General features: G+C 45.5%; 1 protein-coding gene across 1 annotated transcript; it reads left to right on the top strand.

The window, feature by feature from the left end:
• Positions 1 to 3,027: 3,027 nt before the first annotated feature.
• On the top strand, positions 3,028 to 26,216 carry LOC308113841 (nuclear receptor coactivator 3-like; the record flags this gene model as incomplete). Its single annotated transcript, XM_080470348.1, has 21 exons — positions 3,028 to 3,116; positions 4,660 to 4,820; positions 6,827 to 6,927; positions 7,043 to 7,217; positions 10,504 to 10,686; positions 11,585 to 11,671; positions 11,778 to 11,918; positions 12,407 to 12,554; positions 12,851 to 13,398; positions 13,507 to 14,627; positions 14,964 to 15,096; positions 15,833 to 15,991; positions 16,245 to 16,478; positions 17,412 to 17,517; positions 17,619 to 17,790; positions 18,112 to 18,438; positions 18,804 to 18,902; positions 20,034 to 20,283; positions 20,498 to 20,672; positions 20,771 to 20,975; positions 23,445 to 26,216. 21 exons carry the CDS (start codon positions 3,028 to 3,030, stop codon positions 23,454 to 23,456), a joined length of 4,626 nt encoding a protein of 1,541 aa, XP_080326474.1. The 3' UTR covers positions 23,457 to 26,216.
• Between the last annotated feature and the right edge of the window lie 492 nt (positions 26,217 to 26,708).

Genomic DNA, 26,708 nt, shown 5'->3' on the forward strand with positions numbered 1-26,708 from the left:
TTTACAAATTGTAAGTTTTCAGTCTATTGATTTAAATAACCTTATAAGCCTGGAAAAAAAAAATTCTTTCTCATTTCCAAACAGTTTTCTCAGTTCGTTTTTATGTTTTTCCTTTGTGTGATATGATGTGACGGGATGTGATGTACATGCACTCCAAGCAAAGAAGAAGTGACCACGAGAGCAGCTGCAGGAGCGAGCGCATGCCTCAACTGAGCTAGTTTGTTATTATATTGTCCAGTCAGATTGAAAGGTAACAGACACGTTTAACTGGATCTAAAAAGACCGGGTGCCCGTTGAATCGGCATTGATCTAGAACTTAGTCAAACAGATAAAAACCCTTTCACACATTTAATTCTAAGCATCTTTTTCTATTACTGTGATTTCTAAAAACATGGTTAACTGTGTGTTTTCCTTATCACACACATGGATAAACCAACTTGACCTCATCCCAGACATTTTTTAATTGCATTAATCACCGTTGTTGCTGCAGTCCCTTTACTCAGTCACAGGAAAGCAGACTCGCTGAGTTCTGCTCCACAAACTCACTTCTCCAGAGGCCCCCACCTCCTTTAAATTGCCATCTTGGTGCCCATCTCTCCACTCCCTCTCGCTGCCCCCAATAACACTATCACCCTCTCCCACTTCCCTCTTTGCGCGTCTCATTCCCACTGCCCCCTGCTGCTGTATTGTACCCACCGCTGCCCTGCTGCCTCGCCGCCACCAGGCCACACTGCCTGTAGCGTGTAATTGACTTTCTCCTGCACTGGAAAAGCGGGCGGCCTACGCCAGGCTGGAGGTGACCCATTTCCCTGGGGCATTCAGCAACCTCCTAATCAACCATTCTCTGGGGCCGCCTCTTTCACTCCGCAATTAGAGCAACTCCCCCTTTGAGAACTCCATCAATAGGCTGGCAGGCAGGCGGGCGGGCGGGCGGGCTTGATCGGAGTAAGAGCAAAGAAGGAGTTTTGCTCAAACACTTTGCTTTGGCTCTTAGAGTTCTGAACTCTCTGACTTAGTACCTCCTCCCTCCCTTCTGCTTTTTTCTGCTTCCCTCCCCTGCTCCTCCATTGTGGTGGGTTTCATCAGACAACAGTGAGCGGGGGTTGGGGGGGGGTTGTCTTAACGGAGAGCGGCAGACAGGGAGGCAGGAAGACGGGCACGCAGGGAGGCAGTGCGCAGGGTAGACAGGAGGAGACGCAGGTAGGCACGCAGACAAAGAGAGAGACAGACAGCGAGTCAGGAGGGAAGGACTCCAGGGAGAGATTAAAAGAGAAATCTGAAAGAAACTCAAAGGCGGAGGGATTGAGCAAGACTAGCTGCGTGATTTCAGAACATCTCATGAGTATTCCCCGTTGTTGTCTTGCAGGAAAACACACTTGTGTTTCACCTGGTCTTGAACACATGCATGAAAGGAGCCTTCGTATTGATTCTGCCTCAGTAAGAAGGTGCCCCCCCCCCCCCCCCCCCCCCCCCGCTTGTTTTAGCCAGGTGTGATCTCGTTGTGAGCTAGCATCACACGTTCAGAAGATTCCACCAAAACCGCCACAACAAAAAAACAAAACAAAATCGGGCTGTTTCACGGACTGCTGTGATCCCACAAGTAGGAGCCTGAGATGATGGTGCGTGATGATTAAATAACAGGCCAGCATCTCTCCCCCGCCGTTGGCCTGATTTGCTATGCAGGAGAGGCAGCGCTCTGGTCAGAGGATAACCATGTAATCAATGGAATGAAAAAGCTGCTCTGGCTGTGAAGGTTAAGAGGGGTACTGGAGGCTTTCAGCCCACTGCATACGCCACACATGCATTCAAAATATCCTCCAGTCTGAGTGTTGCATCTCATCCTCTAATTCTTCCTAATTTCACCTGTTCCCCCCCTCTCATGCCTTTATCTCTCTTTCCCCCAGCTCGGTCCCTCCTCCTGCCGCCACCTCTTTTCGCTCTGTTTCCCCTCCCTCCTAACAGTTTTTTTTCATCCTCTGCATTATCTCCATATATCCTCGGTCTCCCACTTTATTTGTGCTCTCCTTCTCTCTCCTCTTCATTTACGTTCTTCCCTCCCTCCATCCTCGTTTCCTTCGCTCCCTCCTACCTTTCCCCACTGTCAACTGCTGTCACTGTGGCAAAGAAAGTGACCAATCAGAGCCTGTTTCACTGAAGCGACGTCTCTCTCTCTCTCTGTCTCTCTCCCTCTTTCCATCACCCATTCCCTCCGATGCTTCCCTCTATTCCCATCTCCTCTTCCTCCTGCTCCTCCTCCTTTTCGTTCCCATCTGCCTCTCTTCCCCGCAACCTCTATCAGCTCACTTCCTGGAGACCAAATGCGATGCATTATGGGAGACAGACGGCTGTCTAACGGGGTTAGTTGTGCAGCGTGGCTTATCATCAGAGACACCGCTAATCCTCTGTGTGTGTGTGTGTGTGTGTGTGTGTGTGTGTGTGTGTGTGTGTGTGTGTGTGTGTGTGTGTGTGTGTGTGTGTGTGTGTGTGTGTGTGTGTGTGTGTGTGTGTGTGTGTGTGTGTGTGTGTGTGTGTGTGTGTGTGTGTGTGTGTGTGTGTGTGTGTGTGTGTGTGTGTGTGTGCGCGCACGCGCGCACCATATGAGCTGATGAACTCATACATGCTCCCCCCCCACACACACACACATACACACACACACAAACAAACAAACAACCTCACATGCTTACTCTCACATTCTGCAAACAGGAGGAGGCGGCGGCCGACGAGACATGTTTATGTTCATCAGTCTCTGCCAGGAGAATACAATTTGCATGATATAAGCATATTTCACCCTGCTGTGTACTGTTTTGCACCGTATCCACTTTACGGCCCGCCTCTGTTTTACTTATTTTTCGCTGAGTTCAAAACGATGATTCCCATGCCTCCTTGCCTTCACAATTACCTATATAATAAGAGCTAAAAGGCTAAGAGGGACTATATAATCCCTTCTCTGTCTCCATAAATCAATGTGTGTGTGTGTGTGTGTGTGTGTGTGTGTCCTTTCTCTTCAGGTGCTGATATGTGTACACCATGAGCGGACTGGGGGAGAACTCCATGGAGCCTCTGACCTCGGAAAACCGGAAACGCAAGCTTTCCACTTGCGACACGCCTGGTCTGGGGTGAGTGTGTGCGATCGGCAAATGAGAGGAGAAAGTGGGCTACTGGGTCAGTTTTTTTTTTTTTTTTTCTGGAGCCCGGGCTGTGCAGCTATTCTGTTGACGTCTGCTCTGATGAGTAAGAACTGATCTGTGTGTGGGGGGGGGGGGGGGGAGAAAAATCTGCGGGGATTTGGAATGCAGATTTAATTGAAAAATTGTTTCATTATATTAAAATAGCAGTCCTCCTCTTCATTTCACTTTCTTTTTACTATTTTGAAAAAGAGAAATCAATTTTCTCCTCTTCCTGATAATGGAGCGTATTTTATTTCTCGTCGCGAAGAAAGAGACATTGACGATGAATAAAATGTGCTTGCAAGCTGTCTTTATTTTGGTTGTCAATGTTTTGATCCCACTCAGATCCTCATCAGGTCAAAAACACAAGAATAAGATGTTACTACTTAAATCAGTGAGTAGGTTGGATTTTATTTTCCGTCTTGATACTCATTTGCACTCCGCTTGCACCTACATTTGTTGATTTCAAACCATATTCCCTGTCTGTCTTCACCACAGCTGTCAAATGGAGACAAATAGGATTAGAAAATTAAATTACAAGTGGTGCTGATCGTCTCATCCCGCAACTGTTAAGAAAGCCGACAATATTACAACCTTTTTTAAAAGAGGTCTCACAATGCTCTTTGTTTTTTCTGACAAAATAGGCACACAAGGTTATTATTTCATGCTCTTTGTGCCTGCGGGTATAATTCTATTCATTGGCTTTAACATAATTTACCCTTCAATCTATGTGAAACTGCATTATGTAGTCAATAAGTTAAAAAGTAAGTAAGGTCAGTCTGATTCAAAAACCTTAAAATATTGTTCCAGAATTAAAAAAAATGTCTGATTTTCCACATCAGATATGTTGTTTATGTTCCATTGTCTCAATTGTTGGTGAAACAACAATTATCATTGAATTCATGGTTTTCTGGGATTGTGCACAAAGTCTTTGCTTTAGGCTATTGAACCAGTCAATTTAAATGAAAAAAAAGAAAGCTGATCCGCAATGTAACCAAAGAATTACAAATAAAACCATTTCAAGGGTCATTTGAACCGGCTATCTATGGGAAACCTGCTGCTTACTGCTTTTAACCTTTTTATACGTCATTGTTTTTTAATGACCAAGTTTCCCTCCATTGACTTTTCCTTTTACATTTTCTTCTTTTGAATTATGATGACCATAACATGTTTGGATGGAAGCAGATAAGAATGCTTATTTTATTTACATGCTCAACGAGGTTGTAGTAATTCCTGATTTTATTAAAGCATGCCGTTTTTCAAAAGAACGATGAACTTTGAACTTCAAACTGAAGTATCAGGTTTTAATCGTAAACGTGAGCAGTAAGAACATCTTTGTCAAAATGTAAGCAACGAAAGTGAAAAGTTGTTAGAAGGGTTGGAGTCATGTTCCTCGTGTCGAAAAAGTTTTTCTGCGCCACTCTGTTACGTTCCACCTCTGCGGGCAGCGGCGACAGACTTGGCGCTAACTTTGCACTCCTGCGCCCCGCAGGTGTGAGAGGAAGCGGCGGGAGCAGGAGAGCAAATACATCGAGGAGCTGGCCGAGCTGATCTCCGCCAACCTCAGTGACATCGACAGCTTCAATGTCAAACCAGACAAATGTGCCATCCTCAAAGAGACGGTGCGGCAGATCCGCCAGATCAAAGAGCAGGGTGAGTGGACTGAAGCTGTCCAAGTCTGGTTGGTGGGGGAGGGGGGGGGGGGGTCGGTGGTGTAAGAGATGGGGAGGTTTCAGAGACAGCTGGAGGTTGGGATGCACACAGATGTACAGTACATAGACGCAAATACACGTTCCTCGGTCACACACATGCACACACTCACCCTCAGAGCCCAGGTGCAAGGACAACTCCGTCATTCATCTCCCGCAAATTTCACAGTCTTAAATGTTTATGTTTGGGTGGAAAAATCAGCCATGCTTTGTGATCCTGTCATTTCTCGTGAGTGTGTGTGTGAGCGTGTGTGTGTGTGTGTGTGTGTCTGGGTGGGTGGGATCTGTGTGCCGTGTGTGTTATGATGTTATGATCATACACAGCTGTGTGCTGGCCTCACCGGGGCTGTTTAATTGGACGTTTGCAGGTAATCTCATGCCCATCCATTCTGCTGAGCTGCCAAATTGTTAGTTCAGTTACATCTGCTGTTCTGGAGGTTCTGCCTCCCGTTACGCACCGCTCATTTCGGCAGGCTGAGATGTTTGCATTGCAGGCTGTACTGTAACACACACACACACACACACACACACACACACACACACACACACCATCTCTCCCACATTCAGACTTGTGTCACTTTAAATTTTTCCATTTCAAGGTGAGTTTGTAGAGATCAGGGGAAGAGCTGGCGGTTATTTTCGTTCTTTCTTGTTTCTGCTGGGCTCTGTCAGTGTCTGCCACCTCGACAGGAAGGGGAAGAGGCTACAGCTGGCCCTGACTGGCTGCTGACAGGTTGCCATAGTTACAGGAAGTGAAGACAGAAATGACACGAGCGTTTAGTCTCGTCTCTCGCTCTCTACCTGTTCCTCCTCTCCTTCTCACTTTCAGTTGCTCTTACTGCCAGTCTTCGTTTTGTTCTTTTCTCCATCAATCATTCCCGTTTTTCATCTCACTTGGATTTAATATTCTCTCCTCTTTCTCCTCTTCTGGCTCCCTGCAGTTTTTTCTCCACACCCCCCCCATGTCTCATCTGTATTGCAGCACAATGAGTTGCAGCATCTTCAGATTTGCTCCCAGCATCTTAAGATATTGAATGAACTGATAGAGTGCAGCCTCTCTCTTTCTGGCTCTCTCCTACTCTGTGTCTCATTTTCTCTTTCTTTCAGTCCTTCCTCTACCTAACTTCACAGCGCCTGGCTTTAGGCAGAAATGGCTTTTTTTTTTTTTTTTTTTTCTTTTGTGTGGGTATCAGTGCCCCTTGGGAGCTAATCAGATAGAATGATTCCTGTAGCCGAGCAGCCCCAACAACCCCCCACCCCCACCCCAAACCCTGCAATAATAATACAACAACTCAAAAAAATGCTGGTTTTTTTCCCCCTGACCAGTGTCGTCTCTATCCACTGTCCTTTTTGCTAAGCCTTGGACTTTACGTCTCCCTCTTTTACTCCAGCCGTCTTGCCCCTCTCTCTTTCTCTCTCTCGCGCTCTGATTCAGCCCCCCCATTAATTCAGGTGTCTTCTCCACTCTTGCACCATTACAGCTTCCAGAGCCTCCTCTCTCTCTCTCTCTCTCTCTCTCTCTCTCTCGCTCTCTCTCTCGCAGCCTACCAGACAGTCCCTCATAGTCTGACACTGAATATAAAGCATGAGGACGGCAGCTACCTGCTCCACATGCACCCAGCCCTCTCCTCCTCCTGACGGGCTCCTCAGAGAAACCAGCCTCTGTCCGTCTCCCTCCTCACCTGTAGTTTTAAATCTAAAAAAAAAAAGAAGAAAGAAAGAAAAAGTGATGCTTGGGAAACGCTGCCCCCTGCTGGTGCACCTAGAGAAGTGAATGACTGTCTTTCCCGTTGCTTGAGTTTCAGGTATTGTGGCTGTCACCTTGTGTTTCGCCCTTGCTCTTTTTTCTCTTTTCTTTTCTTTTTTTTTTTTTTACAGGTAGCTGAGTTTGAAGTGGCTGTTTTAGAAGTTTCTTTTTCTAAAGTCTTCTGTCTTTGCTCTTTTGCGCAGGAAAAGCTTCATCCAACGATGACGATGTGCAGAAGTCTGACGTGTCCTCGACTGGTCAGGGGGTCATCGACAAGGATCACCTGGGGCCTCTCCTGCTGCAGGTGAGTCCGGGCCTCCCTCCCCATCTCATCTATCTGTATTCTGATTTCCCCCGCCTGCTGGTGTTGACCTCTCTGATGTTGCGCGACCCCCCCCCCATCTCCCTCCCACCACCAGGCTCTTGATGGCTTCCTGTTTGTGGTAAACCGGGAGGGCAGCATCGTGTTTGTGTCAGACAACGTGACGCAGTACCTACAGTACAAACAGGAGGAGCTCATCAACACCAACGTGTACAATATTCTCCACGAGGACGACAGGGAGGAGTTCCACAAGAACCTGCCCAAGACCAACAGTGAGAGACGCGCAGACACACACACACACACACACACACACACACACACACAAATAAATATGCTCGCAGGGGAAAATGACCGTCTGCTAAGGAGTAAACTCTGCCTGACATCTTCCACAGGGCCGGGGGTATAAAACAAACTTCGAGAGGTTACAACAACTTTGCCACATGTCAACGTAAACTCACCCAGTTATTTATTCATGCTCCTCCGGTCTTTACTCCATCTCTTGTTATAATGAGGAGCTCCTGGGAACCCTTGTGCATGTGCATGAGAGCTACTCAGAAATACACACACACACACACACACACACTCACATACACGCACTCACACACACCTGACAAAACACACATGTGCGCAGGAGCACCCACCCACTCGGTGCTAAGCAGGCAGAGCGTAGCGCAGCTGTCAGTCACACTCAGTGGTCCAGACAGTGTAAAACAGGCCCGAGCTCTATTCAGATCCCTTGGCAGCCATCTGGAAACTACGTACTGCTGAATAATGCACCTCCACACTTTCCTCTACTTAATTCACTGTGTGGTTGCATGTGCACGTGCACTACTTTTCTCCACCAAAGGAAGTATTCACGTCTGATACTTAAATAAAAGTGCGAATGCAATGCATTAAGAAAATTCTGCTTTACGTGTAAAAGTACTGCATAGAAATGACAAATGTGATGTGTGATGGCGAAATGTGATTTGATTAATGAGCAGATCGAATGAAAATTTATTTAATTGAGCCGACATGAATAAGTGCTTAGTCGTATAATTTCAGCCCTTGTTAAACCCATGTTCATGTGTCAGCAGCATTTTAAAGCTACGTTTGGTTGAGGTCAAGTTAATTATCGACCAATTGGATGTTCAGCTTTAAAAATAAGCACAGTCTAATATTTGTTGTGAGTTTCTTCCCATTAAATCTGATGTTGTCTGACTCAACCTGCATGAAAAAAAACTGCTTATTTTGATTTGTAATAGCAATAAATTCTTTGGTTTTTGGTTGACAGTTTTGAGAAAATTGATATGTAGGCCACTTCTAGCCATTTTCAGACTTTTCAAAGACTTTTAATGGAGAAAATGCACAAGAGCTGAAACAATGGTGGAAATTATCAGTGGTTATAGTTCGGACCCATTTTTTAAGACTGTGCTGCCACTCTATATTATTATCATGATTTATGCAGATTCAAGAATTAAAAATGTTCAATTGTTCATTTTCCTGTAACATATATTCAGTTTTACTGCAGTGTGAAAGCAGCTTGATACATTAATCGTACTTTCTCCATGTGTAAACACAAACAGATTAACCAAACTTTACACACAGAATAAGGCGTCTGTAATAATAATGTTTGCTTTTCAGCATAAACCCTTTGGGATATGTCATCTTGTTTTATGGCAGCATGCATAATTGCTTTACTGAAGCTATGGTTGTTAAAAGAATGGTTATAATGAAACTGAAACAGAGAGCATGTTTCTTCAGTCGAAGTCTGATTGTTCCCCAGAAGAGACGGAAACAGAAAGTGTGAGTTTAGTTTCTTGTTCTCATTAGGTTTTTTTTTCCCAATAGAAAACAATGATGCCATTCAGATTATAGAGCATATTCCTCCTACTAACTGATTTCATTTCAGCTGAACTCTTTAAGTGAATCAGTCATTGGATTGGCTGACACGGCGCTGACGGCTCAGCTTCATGTGTCACAGCAACATATAGCCATTATTGAAAGAATTATTATTGAAGGAATCCACAGAGGGAGCGAGAGTTACTGTCCTAAATAACAGATGACTTATTTTCAGAAACTTGGGAAGGAACTCCACTATCTTTTAAATAAGGAAAGTGTGTGCGTGCGTGTGCGTGCGTGTGCGTGCGTGTGCGTGCGTGTGCGTGTGTGTGCGTTACCCGCACAAAGCACTATTTATAAAGCTGATTAATTATGGATATGTGTGCTCGACTGAACCTGCTACTCGATTAACTGTGCAGTAACGTTCCTAAGCAGCGGCGGCTCCGACGTGTCATTGACACGTTCCCTCACTTATCCGTCCACTTTGCCCCCGCACGCTTCTTCATTCGTTCCCTCTCTTTATCTTTTAAGACTCATCTTTATCTACTTTTCCTCTGAGCGTCCCTCGTGCCTCCCGCAATTCACTCCTCAGCCTCATTCATTCTTAATATGGCTGCCCGCTAAGATGAATATTGTGGTTGTCTGTTCCTCGACCTGCTTCTCTCTCTCTCTCTCGCTCTCTCTCTCTCTCTCCCCCCCCCCCCCCCCATTGTGTTTCGCTCTGCTGCTCTGCCCCTTCATTATCTTCTGGGCCCATGAATGAAATGCGCTCTCGCTGCACATTCCTACGGGATGACCACTGACCAGCTCCAGTAAAACACACACGCACACGAGTGAGCACCCAAGAAACACCCAAACACAAATAAAAGCAAACACGCACGTGCAGTGCGGGAAGTCGGTTCTCGTTGTTAGCTGGTGGGGTTTTTTGACCTCTCTGTCTCGCCTCGCTGTTGTTTAATTGCGTCTGAGGGGAGATGTTGGCTCCGCTGACTGAGCTGCAGTTGTTTTTTTTTGGGGTTTTTTTCCCCTCCGTCGAGGAGAAAAACCCAGAGCCTTGTTAAATCACCTCTCGCTATCACGTCGCCCCTCCCCTCCACCGCCTTCCCACCACCTCGCCCCCTCCCGACACGTCTCGCTCTCCTGGGGCCTCTCTTGGATCCTCCCCGCACCTGCCAGACAGAAACCTCCAGCCAACTCAAGGCCCCCCGATAAGGCTCCTACACAGACCTTGGAGTACAGTTGGGTGTCTCTCTGAAGTTTGCCTCCCCTCTCCCGCTCTTTTCTTTCATTCCCCCTGTGAAGGTGACCCCGTCGAAATGTGTGTGTGCGCGTGCCGTGATGAGGAGTCAGGGTCTAAATGAGGATAGATGGCTGAGTGTCCCTGGCCTCTGCCCACTGCAGAGCACACTGAGAGGGAGAGATATTGGAAATCGACACCTTGGCTACATTAATCCCATGGTCCATTTAGCCAAAAGTCCCAGCAGCAGGAGAGGCTTCTGCTTCTGCTTCTGCTTCTCAATTGTGGAGAAACAATACACGTTGCATTGCAGTTTGTTTGTTTTCTTTGTTGTTTGTGTGGATCAGTGGCAGAATGGGTGTGAGCTGTTTATGATATTCCATTACAGGCGGTCCATTCATCGCCGTGTGTGTGGTTTTCTTCACTCCCATAAGCGTCTCCTCTCTCATTCCTTCGAAGTCCCGAGTGTAAACTTGTTTTTGATTGTCTTTTGTTTCCAGTAAATGGAGTGTCGTGGGGAAGCGAGGCAACCCGACAGAAGAGCCACACCTTCACTTGCCGGATGCTGGTCAAGTTTGGCCATGCCCACGGTCCCATGGAAGAGGGGCCAGGAGGGCCCCGCTACGAAACCATGCAGTGCTTTGCCCTTACCCAGCCCAAGGCCATGATTGAGGAGGGGGAAGGTAGGAGGACAGCGGAAGAATCTTTTATAGGTTGAATGTTTGGCTTATCATATCTTTGTGTAAGGAGACATCAGAAAACAAACTAAAGGTTACAGAGGGGCTGAAGTCAGATAAAGCGGGTCTGACGTGCAACCTTAAAGCCTTGCACGTATAGACATACTGAAGATAGACTTTCTAATGAAGTCCAGCATTTCAGTGGTACATTCAGGGATTATTTACATACATTTTTTTAAAAGGAACAGCATTAAATATGCCTGTTAAACAGCTCCTTAAGCCGAATATCTATTATATCAGTCACATGTCGGCACACACAGAGACGTAATTAATCCAAAGTGAACATTACAATGTGGAATAAAGGTTGTTTAAGTGACTTGGTTGTTGATGCCAGGTGAGCTGCTCTCATACCTGGACCTACAAAATGTAAGCTTTTCTTCTTTTAATTTATGTTCAAGAGATTCTTGCAGTATGTTCAGGACATTTTCACATAAACGGGGCAGAAAATGGTTGTACAAACAACCTGAAAACATAATGTGTCTGGCACGCAGCCGTCATCGGGTGGAGGCATAAATATAGTTCAATAGCAAAGAAAATATGCCAGCACTCTGAAGGAAAAAGAAGAGGAGACTCTTAAGATGCTAAAAGAATCCATTTGTAATATTAATGTGACATTAATGCGGGACGGTTCATCTTGAAGACACTCATCTGACACACCTCGGGTTTGAGATCGCAAATCTTTTCTTGTTGGTTTGTCTGAAATGGGTTTGAGGCAATGTGCTGCTCCGGAAAGAAAACCTTTTGGCATTTTTTAGGCAGGTCTATTAAACCTCCAAAACAATAAGCCTGAAGTAACAGCAGTGATTTTGAAACATAGCTGACACTCCTCTGTTTCCACCTGCAGACCTCCAGTCATGTATGATCTGTGTGGCTCGTCGAGTCACGGCGATGGAGCGAACGGAGAGCTTCAACACCCGGCACGAGCTCTCCGGTGAGGAGCCTCACACTCTACCAAACACTCTACAAAGCCGTGATGTTTGTTGTCTGTCCGTGAACTGGTTTGACTCACTCTTTTCCACCGCTGTCCTCCCCGGCAGGTAAACTGATTCAGATCGACCAGAACTCTCTGCGAGCATCGATGCGTCCGGGCTGGGAGGATCTGTTGAGGCGTTGCATTCAGATGTTCCTTCAACACAGTGACGGGCAGCCGTGGTCGCACAAACGCCACTACCATGAGGGTGAGTCTCACACAGGAGCAGTAAGCTGGGCACAACAGGCATAGCGGTTCAGACTCAGGCAATTCACCTCAGTTGATTCCAGGGAAGTGGGAGTACCTGGATTAAATCCTCTTATAGACAAGCAAAACATGCCAACTCTGCACAATTTAATGGCCATAAGAGTGTCATTGGTTTTTAACAAACTGTGTACTCTAATGCATTCGTAATGCTGGGAACAGTTAATTCTGCGACCAGAAATGTTTTTAGTTGCCGTTTCTTCCAATAAAGAGGATGTGAATCTCAATGAGGGCTGCTATTTAAACACATGTACGTACCTCACGCATCCGTGTTTCAGTATCGATCTCATGAATAGGAATGTCTGAGCTCTCAACATTGATCTTTGCCGTAATCACAGTTTGTTTCGATATGAAGGTGGTGATTGATGACCTGTGTGATCAGTTAAGTGTTACTGGGTGTTTAATTGGTGGGGGGGTTTTCTGCGTGTGCAGCCTTTCTGCAGGGTCACGCCGAGACGCCCCTGTACCGCTTCTCCCTGTCCGACGGCACTCCTGTCACCGCCCAGACCAAGAGCAAACTGTACCGTCACCCCATGAGCAACGAGCCGCAAGGTTTCATCTCCACTCACCTGCTGCAGAGGTCAGAAACTGAAAATACGCACACTGCATTCAAGCTTGTGTCAGTTGCTGTACTGACAAGAAAAGCATTTCCAGAAGATCTATACAAGGCAGCCGAGGCATTCATGTCTCATAAATAGCTGAAGTAGCAAGTGAAGTAGCTTTTGTGAGACAGATTCCACACAGGAACTTGTTTTGTAGCTGTATTTATCTCAAGTCAATCTGAGACGTCATTGTGGGGCAACAGAGCTTTTCAAGGCTTTTTTATTTCTTTAAACCTTGTGCTTGTTTTCCTTTCTTTCTTTTTTTTCCACTCAGGGAACCGAATGGTTACCGCTCAGCCTCAGGTGGGAGCATGATGCCGAATGTCATGAGACAACAAGGCATGGGGGGCCCCAACCCGAATCCCCAAATGAACGTGAACACCGGTGGAGGGATGGGTATGGGGGGCATGGGTGGCATGAACAGAGGCTTCGGCATGAACGAGCAAGGCCACATGGGCCACATGGGTCCAATGGGAGGTGGATCCATGTATGGAGGGGGCGGTGGAGGGGGAGGAGGCGGCGGCGGCAGCGGAGGAGGCGGCGGCATGGGCAATCGCATGATGCAGATGAATCAGATGGGGCAGATGAGTCAGGTGGGGCACATGAATCAGATGAATCAGATGGGTCCCATGAATCATCCCGGACCGGGTATGCAGCCGCACCCACAGCAGCCCCCATTTCAGAGCAGCGGCGGGTTTGGGCTCAGTGGCATGAACAGCCCTTCAGGCAGTCCCAGAATGGGTGGCCCCCAGCAGGGACTCCTGATGTCACCCAGGAACCGAGGGAGCCCAAAGATGGGCTCCAACCAGTTCTCACCTGGAGGTAAGTTTGTTGGGTTCCAATCCTTTCCTTCAGTGTCAGCATTGTTTGGAAGTTTATGTAATTGAGTTTTATGTGATCTTTTTTTTTTTTTTTTTTTTTTTATCCCAGGTATACACTCTCCTATGAGTGGCATCAGCAGTGGTGGAGGAGGTGGCAGCAGCACCACCACCTTCTCCAGCAGCTCCCTGAATGCACTACAAGCCATCAGTGAAGGAGTCGGGAGCTCACTCCCCTCTACCCTAACGTCGCCCTCACCGGCCCACAAACCAGACAGTTCTCCCAGCATCCACTCCTCTTCCTCCTCCGCTCAACCCAGCCAGCCGGCCAAACCAGGCCAAGACGGCTCTAAAAGTCCAGCAGGAGGTTTAGGCCCTGGGTCCGGCGACCATCATCACCCCATGCACCATCACCACCATCATCAGCATCCTCAGGCTGAGAGTACCGGAGATCGGCCAGACAGCCAAGCAGCTGCGGCGCCTAAAGAGTCTGGAGAGGGGGGCAATGAGGCGGGGGTGGCGAGCTCAGAGCCTCCGCGGCGGGTGCCAGATAGTAAGGGGCATAAGAAATTGCTGCAGTTGCTCACTTCCCCAACCGAAGAACTAGGAATAAGTGGCAGCGGGCCATCGGGGCCTCCTGTACAGCCCCCGTCAAACAGCAGCAGCACTCCTGTGGGCTCAGACAGCAAGGACACCATTGGAAGCATGACAAGCCCCTCGTCCACCGGGGTCTCCTCCTCTTCCTCAGCCGGTGCCAATGCGAGCCAGGCGACGGGGCCAGGGGGCGTGTCAGCGTCAATCTCATCAGCCCACTACACCGGCTCGCTGCAAGAGAAGCACAAGATCCTCCACAAGCTTCTCCAAAACGGCAATACTCCAGACGAAGTAGCAAAGATCACCGCAGAGGCCACAGGAAAGGTGTCACTCGGGGGCCAGGAGGGTGGCGAGGTGGGCACAGGAGCATCTGGGGCTATTCCGGGCCCTGGGTTGATCACAGACCCCAAGCAGGAGCAGCATAGCCCCAAAAAGGAGAAGACTCACGCGCTCCTCCATTACCTGCTAAACAAGGATGATTCCAAAGAGCCGGTGGACGTGAAACCCAAACTCGAAGAACTAGAGGGCAAAGGACCTCCAGGAGCTGCTGGTGGCCCCCCACGTGGTGGCCCCGGGTCCGGACCTGGTCCTGCAGCCGAACATCCCGAGAGCAAGATCAAATCAGAACCACCCGATGATGTAAGATTATATATTCAGCTAAGAAATTTGATCATTCTGCAATTGTGGTTTCCTGACGTGGAAAAAGTTCCATGTAAATGAAAGTATTTGTTTGAATGCAGTCTGCAGCACATGGCACTGATGGCTTTCTGTGTGACCAAGTCCAAGTTTTATTAGTTCTCCTGCAAATAAGTTCCAGTTGAGGAGACTTGTGCACGACGTGAGAGGAACCACTTTGCTTGAGCTTCAGATTGATAGGACTTGGTTCAGTCTTTGACTTATTGTTTGTGATGTTATTGTAGCTTTTAATCAACCATATATACAAATTGAATAATTCTGCTCATTTGTATTGATCAGTTGCACAACCTGGAGTCTATCCTGGGAGATCTGAGGGGTTCGAGCTCTGACTTTTACCCGGATCAGGCTGGCGGTGGCGGGCCGAGCGACGCCGGAAGCAAAGCGCCGGGTTGCCTTGATGACAGCCTGCAGGGTGAGTGGTTTCATGGTTTCAGGATCGCAGCCTAAGAGAGGTGACAGTTTACCCACCGTCCGGGTGTTATGACATACGGTGTTTCCCTTTGTTTTCTTTCAGTCGACAAATACAAGTGTCGCCATTTGTCCGATTGTGTCTCCTCGGCTGCGGTGTGAAAAATCTGTTCCTCTTTGGCCACAGTTTTGGCGAGATCCTTTATGATAAAAACGCGGCGAATCCAAAACCAATAATAAAACTAAATACTGTGGTTTTAATCACTCCCACTGGAAAGATATTTAGATATTAATTAGGCTCAGAAAACTTAAAAAAAATGTTTTCAAGTGCAACACGACAAGCCAATAGCTGTTTAAAAGTACATCCCTGCTGTATTGAATGCTATGAAAAATACATTTCCCTCCACATTCTAAATAAATGATGATTCATGCGACCACAGTGGGAAGACTGACGAGGTGAGTGAGTTCAGGAGCAGAGTTGAACCAATATTGTTGATTATTTTCCAGGTTTGTTCTGTTTGTCATTTTCAGTCAGAACTGTTATTTCATATTGGTGCATCTTGTCACGTGCACTTCTGGAGGATTTACTTAGTTTCTTTGTGGTTGTCTATTGCATAATTGTTATTTAAAATTTTTTTTAAATGAAATCCAAATTTTTTTTTAAAGGCCTTTCATGTACTCGTACAGTTATTCAATGTAAACGCGCACATCACAAACATCTCCCCTTGTGTTGTGCACAGGGAGTCCAGGAATGGGTCCAGGGCCTCGGGGGCCTTTTCAGAGAGCCATGTCCATGGACGGGAAGCCCCCTGGTGTGCCTGGAGGGCCAGGTAGACGCCCCATGCTTATCAAGCAGGAGAACATGATGGGCAGCCCGGACGGCTACCCAGGAAATATGGGTGTGTGTTCAAGAGTACAAGCTTGTTTTTTTTTTGTTTTTTTCCTATCAGCATATTTCCTCTTCATAGTCCTCTACTTCCACCTATGTTTGGTGTGCATGTGCTCTCTTAATTCAGTCTTTGACTGTATTATAGTTTCCTATAACTTATCCCCTAAACTCAATATAAACATAACGTAAACTTAATGAACTATTTGTCAATGACCACACGCTCTTGATTCTGACACACACATCTGGTGTTCCTGTGTTATTAGGACCAATGAGTAGAGGCATGGTTCCCCAGCGATCTCCCATGGGGGGCTCGGGGGAGTGGGGTATGCCCCGCTCCAGCACCAGCCCCGTGGGCTCGGCAGGACACCCGTCCATGATGCGTCCGGGTATGGACTACAGCAGCAGCAGCAAGGGAATGATGTCTGGACCCATGGTCAGCCGCTCCAACAGCGTACCGGGCACCAGGTCCATGCTGCAGCAGCAGCTCATGGATATGGGTACGTTTTCATCCAGTCATCAGGTGCCGATGCTGTTAAATGAGCGTGTGAGAGAAGTGAGCCCAAACACTGACGTGTGGACGTGTGAGAGGGCGACGACAAGTGTGAAAATAAGAGAGTTGAACAGGAGAGTTTACAGCATTGTGAGGAGGAGCTCTTCGATACTGTAATCATGAATGATAATGTTAATGAACAATAAGCCAGAGCTCAGGGCAGCAAAACCCTGACTTTACAGCTTTGAATCCTGTCACAGCAGAACTGTAGCAAAAGTCACACGTAAAAAAAAAAACAGCCATTTGTGAAACTGCTCGGTGAGTTGTCTGTATTTTCAGGATTTGAAGCTGAAAACAGACTTTTCAATTACAAATATCCTTGTACGGAATCCTATTACATGTACAAATTCTAATACAGATTTTCTACACATTTAAATACCTATTTACAGACAGACAAATTACGAGAAGGCTTTTGCAGATTCAGTTTCACATTGACAAATTCTTTTACAACTCTGACTTTGGACAGACGGATTGAAATACAGACAGGAAACTCTCAATTTGCATTGACAAATAGTTTTGCTCCAATAATAGCCCAATGCATAACCAGGTATTGATCAGGCAGTCCACACTTTTTCAGTTTTTATTTGTCCATATTCTCACACAAATTTGTCATTTTTGCGTTGAGAACAAAAAAACAATTGCCCGGAGACATAATTTCATGGAGATGAAAAACCTGTGAGTGTGCTTACATTTGGAAACTACAATTAAAAACTAGGCTATCTTTTCAATTACTTTAAACTTATTTGACATTCGACTCAATTGACAGACCAAAAATTAAAACAGGCTCATTGTATAAACAATTATTATGTCCATTATCGCCCTCGCTGTACTTTCCACTGTGCACATGTAGAAATTAATGTTGGCGTCTCTGTGGTTTTAGGGGGCTCTGCTGACATGGGTGTGGGCCTGAGTCCATTTAGCCAGCAGGGCCAAGCCAACCAGTCCCCCTCGTGGCCGGACTCCATGATGGGCATGGAGGGCAGCAGGTTAGTACATCTTTCTTCAAAGTATTCAATTAGGTCTTAAAGTCTAAAATGAGCCGGGAGGGCAGATGATCTTCTAATGTTTGGATTTGATTTCATTGTAGACGCCAATTCGGCAACACCCTGGACGACCTCCTGGTTCCTCCCACCACAAGTGAGGGTCAGAGTGATGAGCGTGCGCTCCTGGATCAGCTGGATTCGCTGCTGAATAACACCGACGGCATCGCTTTGGAGGAGATAGACCGAGCTCTCGGGATCCCGGACCTTGTTAGCCAGGTACGAAACCAAGAGGAATTGATAATTGTCACATCTGCAGTCTTTGAGATCTCTCAATAAGTGACATGACAGGAGGAAATATCAGTCTGCATATCATGACTCACGAGTGAGCGTTACGTTTGTCTTTGCATTCGTTATTTCAGTCATGACTCACCATGTTCAGACTGTTCTCTCGCTGAAAAGAGATAGATGAGCCCAGAGGGAACCGTCTGTGCTGCTTAGAAAAAGACAATTACAGAGCCAACCAGTTGGAAATTAATCAATTAGATGAAGAAGTCTGACAAACTTCTCTTTTTGCCCCCCTGGTCCTGTCTGCTCCAGACGCAGGGAGCGGAGCCGCAGCTCGAGCCGTTCCCGGGCCAGGACCCGTCCATGGTGCTCGACCAGAAGCCGATCTATGGGCAGGGCTATCCCGGACCACCCGCCATGCCCATGCAGTCTGGCTACGGAGGCAATCCCATGCAGGGACAGGCACAGCAAGGGGGCTTCGGCCCTATGCTGTCTCAGATGGGTCAAGGCGGTGGCTTCCCGGCCATGGGGGGCATGGGGGGCATGGGACATCCTCGTGCAAACATGATGAGGCCCAGGATGATGAGCGCCAACAAGCCCATGAGACTCCAGCTGCAACAGAGGCTGCAGGGACAGCAGGTAAAAAAAGCACAACAACATTACCAGTTTATGACTTTACATTTGAGTCTTCAGTTGTTGTGAGATGATCCATTTACTGTAATCTCACGTGTTTGCAGTAAAGGAAAAGTCAAAATTTTATATGCAAACAAATGTCAATTTCCTAACACAAGTAATGTCTACACTGTCCCTGGGAAAACATGTTTACTAGAGATACTCTATCACTGTAAAGCTGAGTGGTTCATCTCAAATGACGTGTGATGCACATTTTCTCTTTTCTTTCTTTCTTTTCTCCATTCCGGAGGTTTTCTTGTATCTTCATGCCAAAATAATGCTGCTCTCAATTTCCCTCTTTCTCTTCTCATCAAATGTTCTTTTCCACAAAGTTCATGAATCAGACACGGCAGGGCATGGCCATGAAGATGGAGAACCCGGGAGGCAACCCTGGCATGAGGCCCGGCATGCAGCCTGGCATGGGAGGACAGGTAGATGACAAAAGCTCCTTTGGTTCAATATTAGACTAAATCATTGTAGTAGGAGATTTACAGCTGTGCTCACATCTGCAGTGCAGTTGTTTGGTCTGGAACACAGCAGAAAAACAAATTCCCCTTGGCTTTTCAATTGACCAATAAAAGGAATAAATGATATACTGGACACTTAAGTGAAATATAAAAGCAGACTGTATGTTGGTCGAATGCATAGCAAAATTTCCAGTCTTCTGATGGAGTGAGCTTATTATTGCTGCGGGATTCTCAAAAAACTGAGAAGGGAGTCAACATAGAGGCAGGGATTCTTAAATTGTGCAAAGATTTGTCACAAGGAGGCAGCAGTCATTTTGCATCTCATGTCTTTAACTTCTTCTGCTAATGATTCAAAAAGAGTCCAACTGTAGATTTTCTTACACAAAAGTATTTGTTATCCGCTGAGCTGTCGACAGATGAAAATATGAATAGACACGCAGTGGAATAGATATGATGAATGGAGCGGTTATTGCAAAGTCAATGCACAGAATCTCCGGTCTGAACTAAGTGCTCGTGAGCGTAACATCCCGGTGGGGAGAAACGGTTTGCAGCACTCACTCGAACAGTTCAAAAAGTTCAAGTGCGAGTGGTTGCAAACCCGTTCGCAGTCCCCCTGGTGAGGCTCCGCTCTATTAGAAATCTCCCATTTAAGTCTTTGGTTTGTAAGTCTTAACTAAAACCATTGACAAGGTCAAGCTATTAATAGAGTAACTTTGTGCTGCCTAATGAAAAATACCCCTGGTTGTGTTTTTTTTTTGTTCTTTTTCTTCCTCCGAAAGAGCACTTGTTTCTTTAGGGGTGAACATTGAATAACTCAGAAACGCCCTCTACTATGAGTTTGGAGCAGATAAGTGCATATTTAAATGTGAACATACAATTATGTTATATACATGGGCTCAACTATAAGTGTGAAGCTAATAGCCGGTTTTCAATATTTATTTCAGAATTTTTACTCCATCAAACACAAAGCAGTTGTCAACATGATGTATTTTCAATACATTTGTGTTTTGCTCGACGTACGTTTGTGTTCAAAAAGGGATCATGAGTTAACCCTCCTGCTTCGGCTCTCACTGTGTGTGTGTGCGTTTGGTGCAGCCGGGCTTCCTGAATGCTCAGATGATGGCTCAGCGCAGCAGGGAGATGGTCACCATGCAAATGAGGAGGCAGCGTATGATGATGCTGATGCAGCAGCAGCAGCAGCAGGCTGCCGCCGCAGCTGCCGCCGCCGCGGGGGGTTTCAGCCCCCCTCCCAACGTCACGGCTCCCGGCGGCATGGACAACCCCATGGGAGGGCCGAACATGGGTCAGCCGGGGCCCCAGCAGTTCGGCTACGGCGGGAATTACGGTGAGTCTACCTAACAGAATAGTGCTGCTCCCTGGTGGCGAGTTTAGGCACTGCAGGGATCATGGCGTCACGTAAGTCTGTAAGATTTATGTCAGAAATCTGTCATCTCAGAATATATTTCATGGTTATTCAAGTAAAAGTGCCACACTCCCATTTCCTGCATATGTTCCTTGTGGAGAGACAAGAGCACTAAATATGAGGTTCCTTTCCACAGGGATGGGCCAGCAGGGAGACCCTTCTTTCGGACCTTCGGGCGGTAGCCCCCCTAACATGATGCCGGGCCGCCTGGGGCCTCAGAACCCCATGATGCAGCAGCACCCACAGGGTGGACCCATGTACCAGGGGGCTGATATGAAGGGCTGGTCACAGGGAGGCATGGGACGCAACAGGTACGACACGTTTACTGCCTTTTCAAATGTCTCTCAGTGGAGACGAAAGAGATGGAGAAGTTTAACCCTTGCTTGTCCCTTTCTTTGCTCGTCACCAGTTCGTACCCTCAGCAGCAGTTTGGGCAGCAGGGGCCTCCGGGGCAGCAGCAGTTTGGGCAGCAGGGGAACCCGGGGCAGTATGGAGGCATGATGATGAATGGAGGCATGCCGACCGGTGGAGGAGGGGGTCACATGGGGCAGATGGGGGGACAGATGGGCATGAACCCGATGGTGATGGGCCGCATGCCTATGGGACCTGATCAGGTATGTAAAGGGCGTCCGGATCAGAACAAGTTCTTCATGTCCTTCTTGAACAACAGCAACATGTCCATATGTACATTTAAATAGATATTTGACGCTGTTGCCTCACAGGCATCTTTAATTCATAATCAACACAAACAATAATGTTATAGGAACTCACAAAGAATACCTTATTTGCCTTTGTTCTATCCTTTGATTCTTTACAGCTTTCCCTTTTAACCTGGCCATCATAAATCTAGTCCGCTTTCAAAACGCATGTACAGTATATGCTCTTCTGTTTGTACACTTTTACACTGAACTTGCTTTGAAAAAACAAACAAAAACAAAATGCTCTAAACCACAGGGATCTGAGTTAATGCTAGACTCACCTTAAAGACCCAGGTGGAAGGCTTTGTGAACGTCTACAATCATGTCTTCACATGATTACAGTGATATTGAGTACACTGATGCCACTCCCTCTACCCTCTGTCTCTGCATCTCTCTCTTTCGGCGGTGCTGCTGCTGGTTGGTTTCCCTGCGATGCATTTGCTTCTAGAACTGCCTGCAGCAATGTCAAGTAGAGGAATATTTCAGTGTTGGCTGTGCCACATGTTCAAACTGAGCCGGGAAGGATTGATTTGAAATGCTGTGAGTGAAACCGGATGAATAAAGCAATGCAACTGAAAACTGAAGAATTCACATGAAGATTTAAAAGGGCTCGTGTGTGGATTGCCTGATTGGCTGTGACTGAACTCTGTCACTCTATCTTGACGGAGGTCTTGCCGCTTCTGAAGCTGATTACGTTCATTAATGAGATCACCCCGTGTCCCGGCGGCTCCTGCAGGCTGAGACTGACCTGAATGTAGATAAAACACAGAAGATGGATGCATCGAATGGATTCGCCGTCTCTTACTTCAGCGTCTCAGTTTGAAACACAATTAGGGAATTTTGTATTAAAGAAAATAATAACACCGAAATCCTTTCATTGTCGTCAGAGGATGAACTTTAGACTTCAAGTCTTCATGCACCAGATGAACTTCTTTACTCAATCCATTATGACTGAAAGCAACATTCCTGCCCTTTAAAGGTTACCGTTTCACCGTTAAAAGATGATTTTCCCTCTTTTTGCCTCAAGTATGTCTGGAGATCAGTTGTTGATCATGGATGAAACATTTGCATTGTACAAACTATAAGAAATGACTTAAGGACTAAGATATTTCTAAATTCCTGAAGTAATTTTCATCAGTTGCTGTAAATGTTGACTTTCATCTTCCCTAAATAGATCGATCTGAGCCAAAGCTGTTTATTTAATGCGTATTTCTGCAGAACAGGATGCACTTTGTTGTCACGCCTCCGAAACATGATTGTTAAAACGTTCACGTTCACTCTAAAAACAGGAGCATATGTGTCGCCCATAATAGGTTAAATGGAAATTATGGAAATTGGGAACAATTAGAGTAAAACGTGGCTGTTTAATTATACATAATGGGCATGTTGCTGTTCATTTAGGATCAGGTTGAGGTTTGTCATGAAAGCAGGAGGTGTGAGTTTTCAGCAGCCGGTGGCATCGTATAAAAATGGAGAAAAGAATAAATAGATCAACTTAAAGAACTTTTAAGTGCATACGCGGGGAAAAAACATCACTTTTATTGAAACTTAAAGCTTTACAAGTTTATGTTTTGGTAATGATGAACCATTGAAAATGAAAACGGTGTGATAATCCTGTGAGTTTCTCTCAATGTGTGATATTTGGCAGCTGGGCTTTATTTAGATTTAAAAGACATTTATATTTTCTGCTGTTGAAGTAACTTGAATTTTAAGCTTCAATCGTACCTTTTCTCCTTCATGGGGCTAAAAATAACGCAGTAGAAGTGAGGATGCATGGACTTAAGTGTAGAAGGTCTACTTCTTTATTTCTGCAGAATAAAAGAAGCAAGTTGTTGGTTTCCTACCTTGAGAACTGACAACTTATTAATGTTGCTTCTGGCTTTAAAAAGAGAGATGCACCTGCGCTACTTTTAATGGGTTTAATTGAATTATGAATGTCGGGAACAACTGCAGGAACACATGTCCCCAGACCCAATGCATTGCTGCATGTAGCTTTAACAAACTCCATGCCCGTGTGGTACTTTGAATGGGTTTAACTGAAATATAGACACATTTTTAAAAACAGTAACTATTGGGTCCGTATATTTATGTGTTGCTGATGACTTCAGATTGATCGGTTGACGATCCCGTGTCCTATTGATGTCCATCTCTGCCAATCAGGATGCACATCGTTCACCAATCTCGTATTTTTGCATTTAATTTGAAATTACATTTGCATTTAATTTGAGTGAACATATGGGCATGCTGCTGGTGTTTCAATATGAATTCAAAGAAAACATCTCGACTTCTGTTACTTTTTTAATGAGTTGTTTTTCTTAAATGTTGATTCCATTTTTCTCTTTCTCTCTCTCTCTCTCTCTCTCTCTCTCTCTCTCGTTGGTACAGAAGTACTGCTGAACATCGGAAGTATTTGTCTCGCTGTGATCAGAGGTGGGGGACGGCTGCAGCACGGGAGTGTGCGTGCGTGCGTGCGTGTGTGTTTGGGGTGTGTGTGCGTGTGCAGTGCTGCGCTCCCACCAGACGAGGGAGTGAACTCTCCTTTGGACTCGTGGCCAGTTGAAGGCGACCCTGAGGAAAGAACAGCCACTGGAACCACTGTGACTCCTTCACTCTTACAGACATAAAGACCCCCCCCCCCCCCCTCCCCCCAGTGGTTCCTCTTGGAGACTGTACATTAATAGGTGGTATGTGCTCCTCACGCCACTCGCAGGACCAAACAGTGAAGGTGGACAGACGTGCTGAGACATCCTCTCCTTTGTCGAATGTACAATGAAGCTGTAATCAGATTTTTTTTTTTCCTCAAAAAAAAAAATCGGGACTCTTCTCTCGTTTCTAAACTTTGTGGGATTTTTTTATCCGCCGTCTCTCTGCTGCTCCTGGAGGAGGATTTCTGTAACCGTGATCCTCAATGACGAGCCATCAGATTGTGACACCACTCACATGAATGTCATTAAGCAGTAGCACATTTTCTTTCCTTTTCTTTCTTTCTTTCTTTCTTTCTTGTTTTGTGTGCGTGTGCGTGTGTGTGTGTGCGTGTGTGTGTGTCCTCCAGGACGCCACCGGACTAAAAGTACGACTGAATTACTCGTTGGCTGATTGCACTTTAAGGAAAAGCCAACATCAAAAGGATTGTGGCAATATAGAGGCCTTTACCCAAGAGTCGGTGCATAGCAGCAGACATTTACTGTTCATTTCCGTGTGCGTTTCTCCCCGAGAAGAAAGGGGGGCTATTGATTGGTGATGGGTAGACCTGACGATCTTTGTTCTGAAGTGGGAACCAGTAGAAAGGCGGCAAGCACAGATTTTATCAAACACTCTCGTCGACAACTAAGAAATTAACCCTTTTTAAGTCCGTTTGAAGTCAAAAAGTCTTCTTTTAATGTTTGAAACTTCTCTAATATTTCTAAAGGTTCACGAGGGCGTGATTTTTATCATTCGAGAGGTAACATTTTGTTTAACACCAAATGATGCAGATATTTTGCACCAGTTTACAGTGTTAACAAACAAGTGCAGAGGTAAAATTGATCGCCGGTCCTGATGAAATGATGTCCAGTTTGTGGCGCCGTCACCGCAGGTGTCAAGAGTTCAGTGTCGGTGTGCAGATCTCCAGCAATAATCCTTCCTCCTGGTTTTCCTCTGAGGACAAAGCTGAAGCATCGTTTACTCGAAGCGACGGTACTGCAGTATTAGACATGATGTCTTGTTTGGAGCTTTGTTTTTTTTTTTTTTGTTTAGTTTTTTGTCTTGTGAATATGAATTGTAAATAGGCTTCAAATGTACTATATATAAATATATATATGCTTTTGTAGGTCACATACTGTTTTTGCACAGATTGTAAGGCTTGATATTTAAAAGTGTAATTTTCTTATTCTGTCATAGGTCAGCTTTTATTTTCAAAACTTTAACCGTGGGTTTGGAAGAAAAGGGCCTCTTTTTGTACGCAGTACGTGTAGATTTCCTTTCATACGGCCTCTTTCCTTCTGTCAGAAAGCACTTTTTTTGTTTCATTTTAGATCTTGAAATCATGAACTTCTCTTTATTTTCGGAAGACTTCGTCTTAGCTCCAGAGGTGCTAGTGAGTAATTTTCTGTCTTTTTTTAATAAATTATTTTTCTTTTGACAAAAGAGAAAAGAAAAAATAAATAAAAAAATAAAAAAATACAATACTCAAAATATGCCTATAGAAAAAGAGTTGACACATGATTGTGTTAGGCTTTTAGGGGCCCGGATGTCTTACCAGTATGTGGGTGGGTATGTTCTGAACTTGACCTCATGCTTCCATGTACGACTTTCACTCCTGAGGTTTCTGTGCTCTGAATTTTGCTCGTTTTTAGTTTTTTTTGTGGGGGGGGGGGTTGTTCAGCCTCACATACCAAACCTTTGAAAATCAATCCTGTTGTGTGTCTGTCCATGAGCCTGTTTTTGTTTGTTTGCAGATGTTTACTCCTGATGGAAGCGACACAGGAAGGAGTTTTAATCCCTTCACTATATGTCTTACTGTTTTCTTTTTTTTAAAAACTTGTTTTCTCTTTTCTCTTGTTTCCTGTGAAGTTTTTGTTGGAAAAATCTACCTTTGAATGCTCAATCCAAAGATTTTTGTTTGTCATTCTGCAGTGCGTAGAGACCGTTCCTGATGTAGATCGTGCAAGTACTCATGTGTGCTTTTACTGTTGCACATAACCTATAATATACATCGAGCTAAGTATGTTTAATTGCATATATTATACCCCCATCCATATGAAGTAGTGTAGAGACGAGTCTGCTTCTGCTGAGGTGGTTTGACTTTCTGTTTGTGATTGTTTCTTCCTTTCTCTAGACATTATGGCCAGTTGAATTGTGGTGCTGCAAATGGTTAATTCCACGAGAATGTTTGGGTTTTTGTTTGTTTGTTTGAAGCTTTAAAAAAAAAGGAGGTTTTTAATCATGATTGATGTCATTTATGTCTCCGAATTAATATCCTGGAATTTTGTTTTGTTTTGTTCTCAATCTGAATTTCAATAACTAATATAAAAGACCAATCTACGAATACTCAAAAGAAAGGAAAAAAAAAAAGTGTGTTTTGCTTCCAAGGAAATGACTCCTCCATGTATTGAGCTAAACAAAAGAGAAAACTCATCTGGGAAACCTACCGTCATTACTACAGGATGTAAAATACTGTTGCATTTTTTTCTTACCTTGTTTCTTGATGTTAATATTGATGTAAATACAAATTTATATTTAAACATTACCCTGCCTCTGCTGCGTTTTGTGCACGACTCGTCGATCCCCAGCAAGTCAAAGAGTTTCTCTGCGTGTTACAGGCGGGGGTATTAATGAAACGTGAGTGAGGAGGGGGAGGTGAGTGTGCTTTTGTGTGGAGGGGATTCAGAGTGTGAAGGACGTCTGTGTTGCAAGTCCTCAGGAAAAGAAAAAAGAAAAAAAAAAGAGAAGTGGTTTGGGGGGACAAGAGCTTCTTCTCAGACTGGCTGTCGTCAGTGGCATTCACATCCAGGCTGCCGTCTGCAGCCTCGCTTTCATCTCCTGTTTGTTTCCTGCAACTGGTCAACCCCCGACACCCCCACCCCCCCTACAGGAGAGCTTTTGTCATCAATCATCCCACTTTCTTGATTCTTCTTTCTCAAAATAGAGCCTCATATTTGCAAATTTTCC

The sequence above is a fragment of the Lipophrys pholis genome (assembly GCF_963383615.2).
Source record: "Lipophrys pholis genome assembly, chromosome: 8".
Lineage (NCBI taxonomy): Eukaryota > Metazoa > Chordata > Actinopteri > Blenniiformes > Blenniidae > Lipophrys > Lipophrys pholis.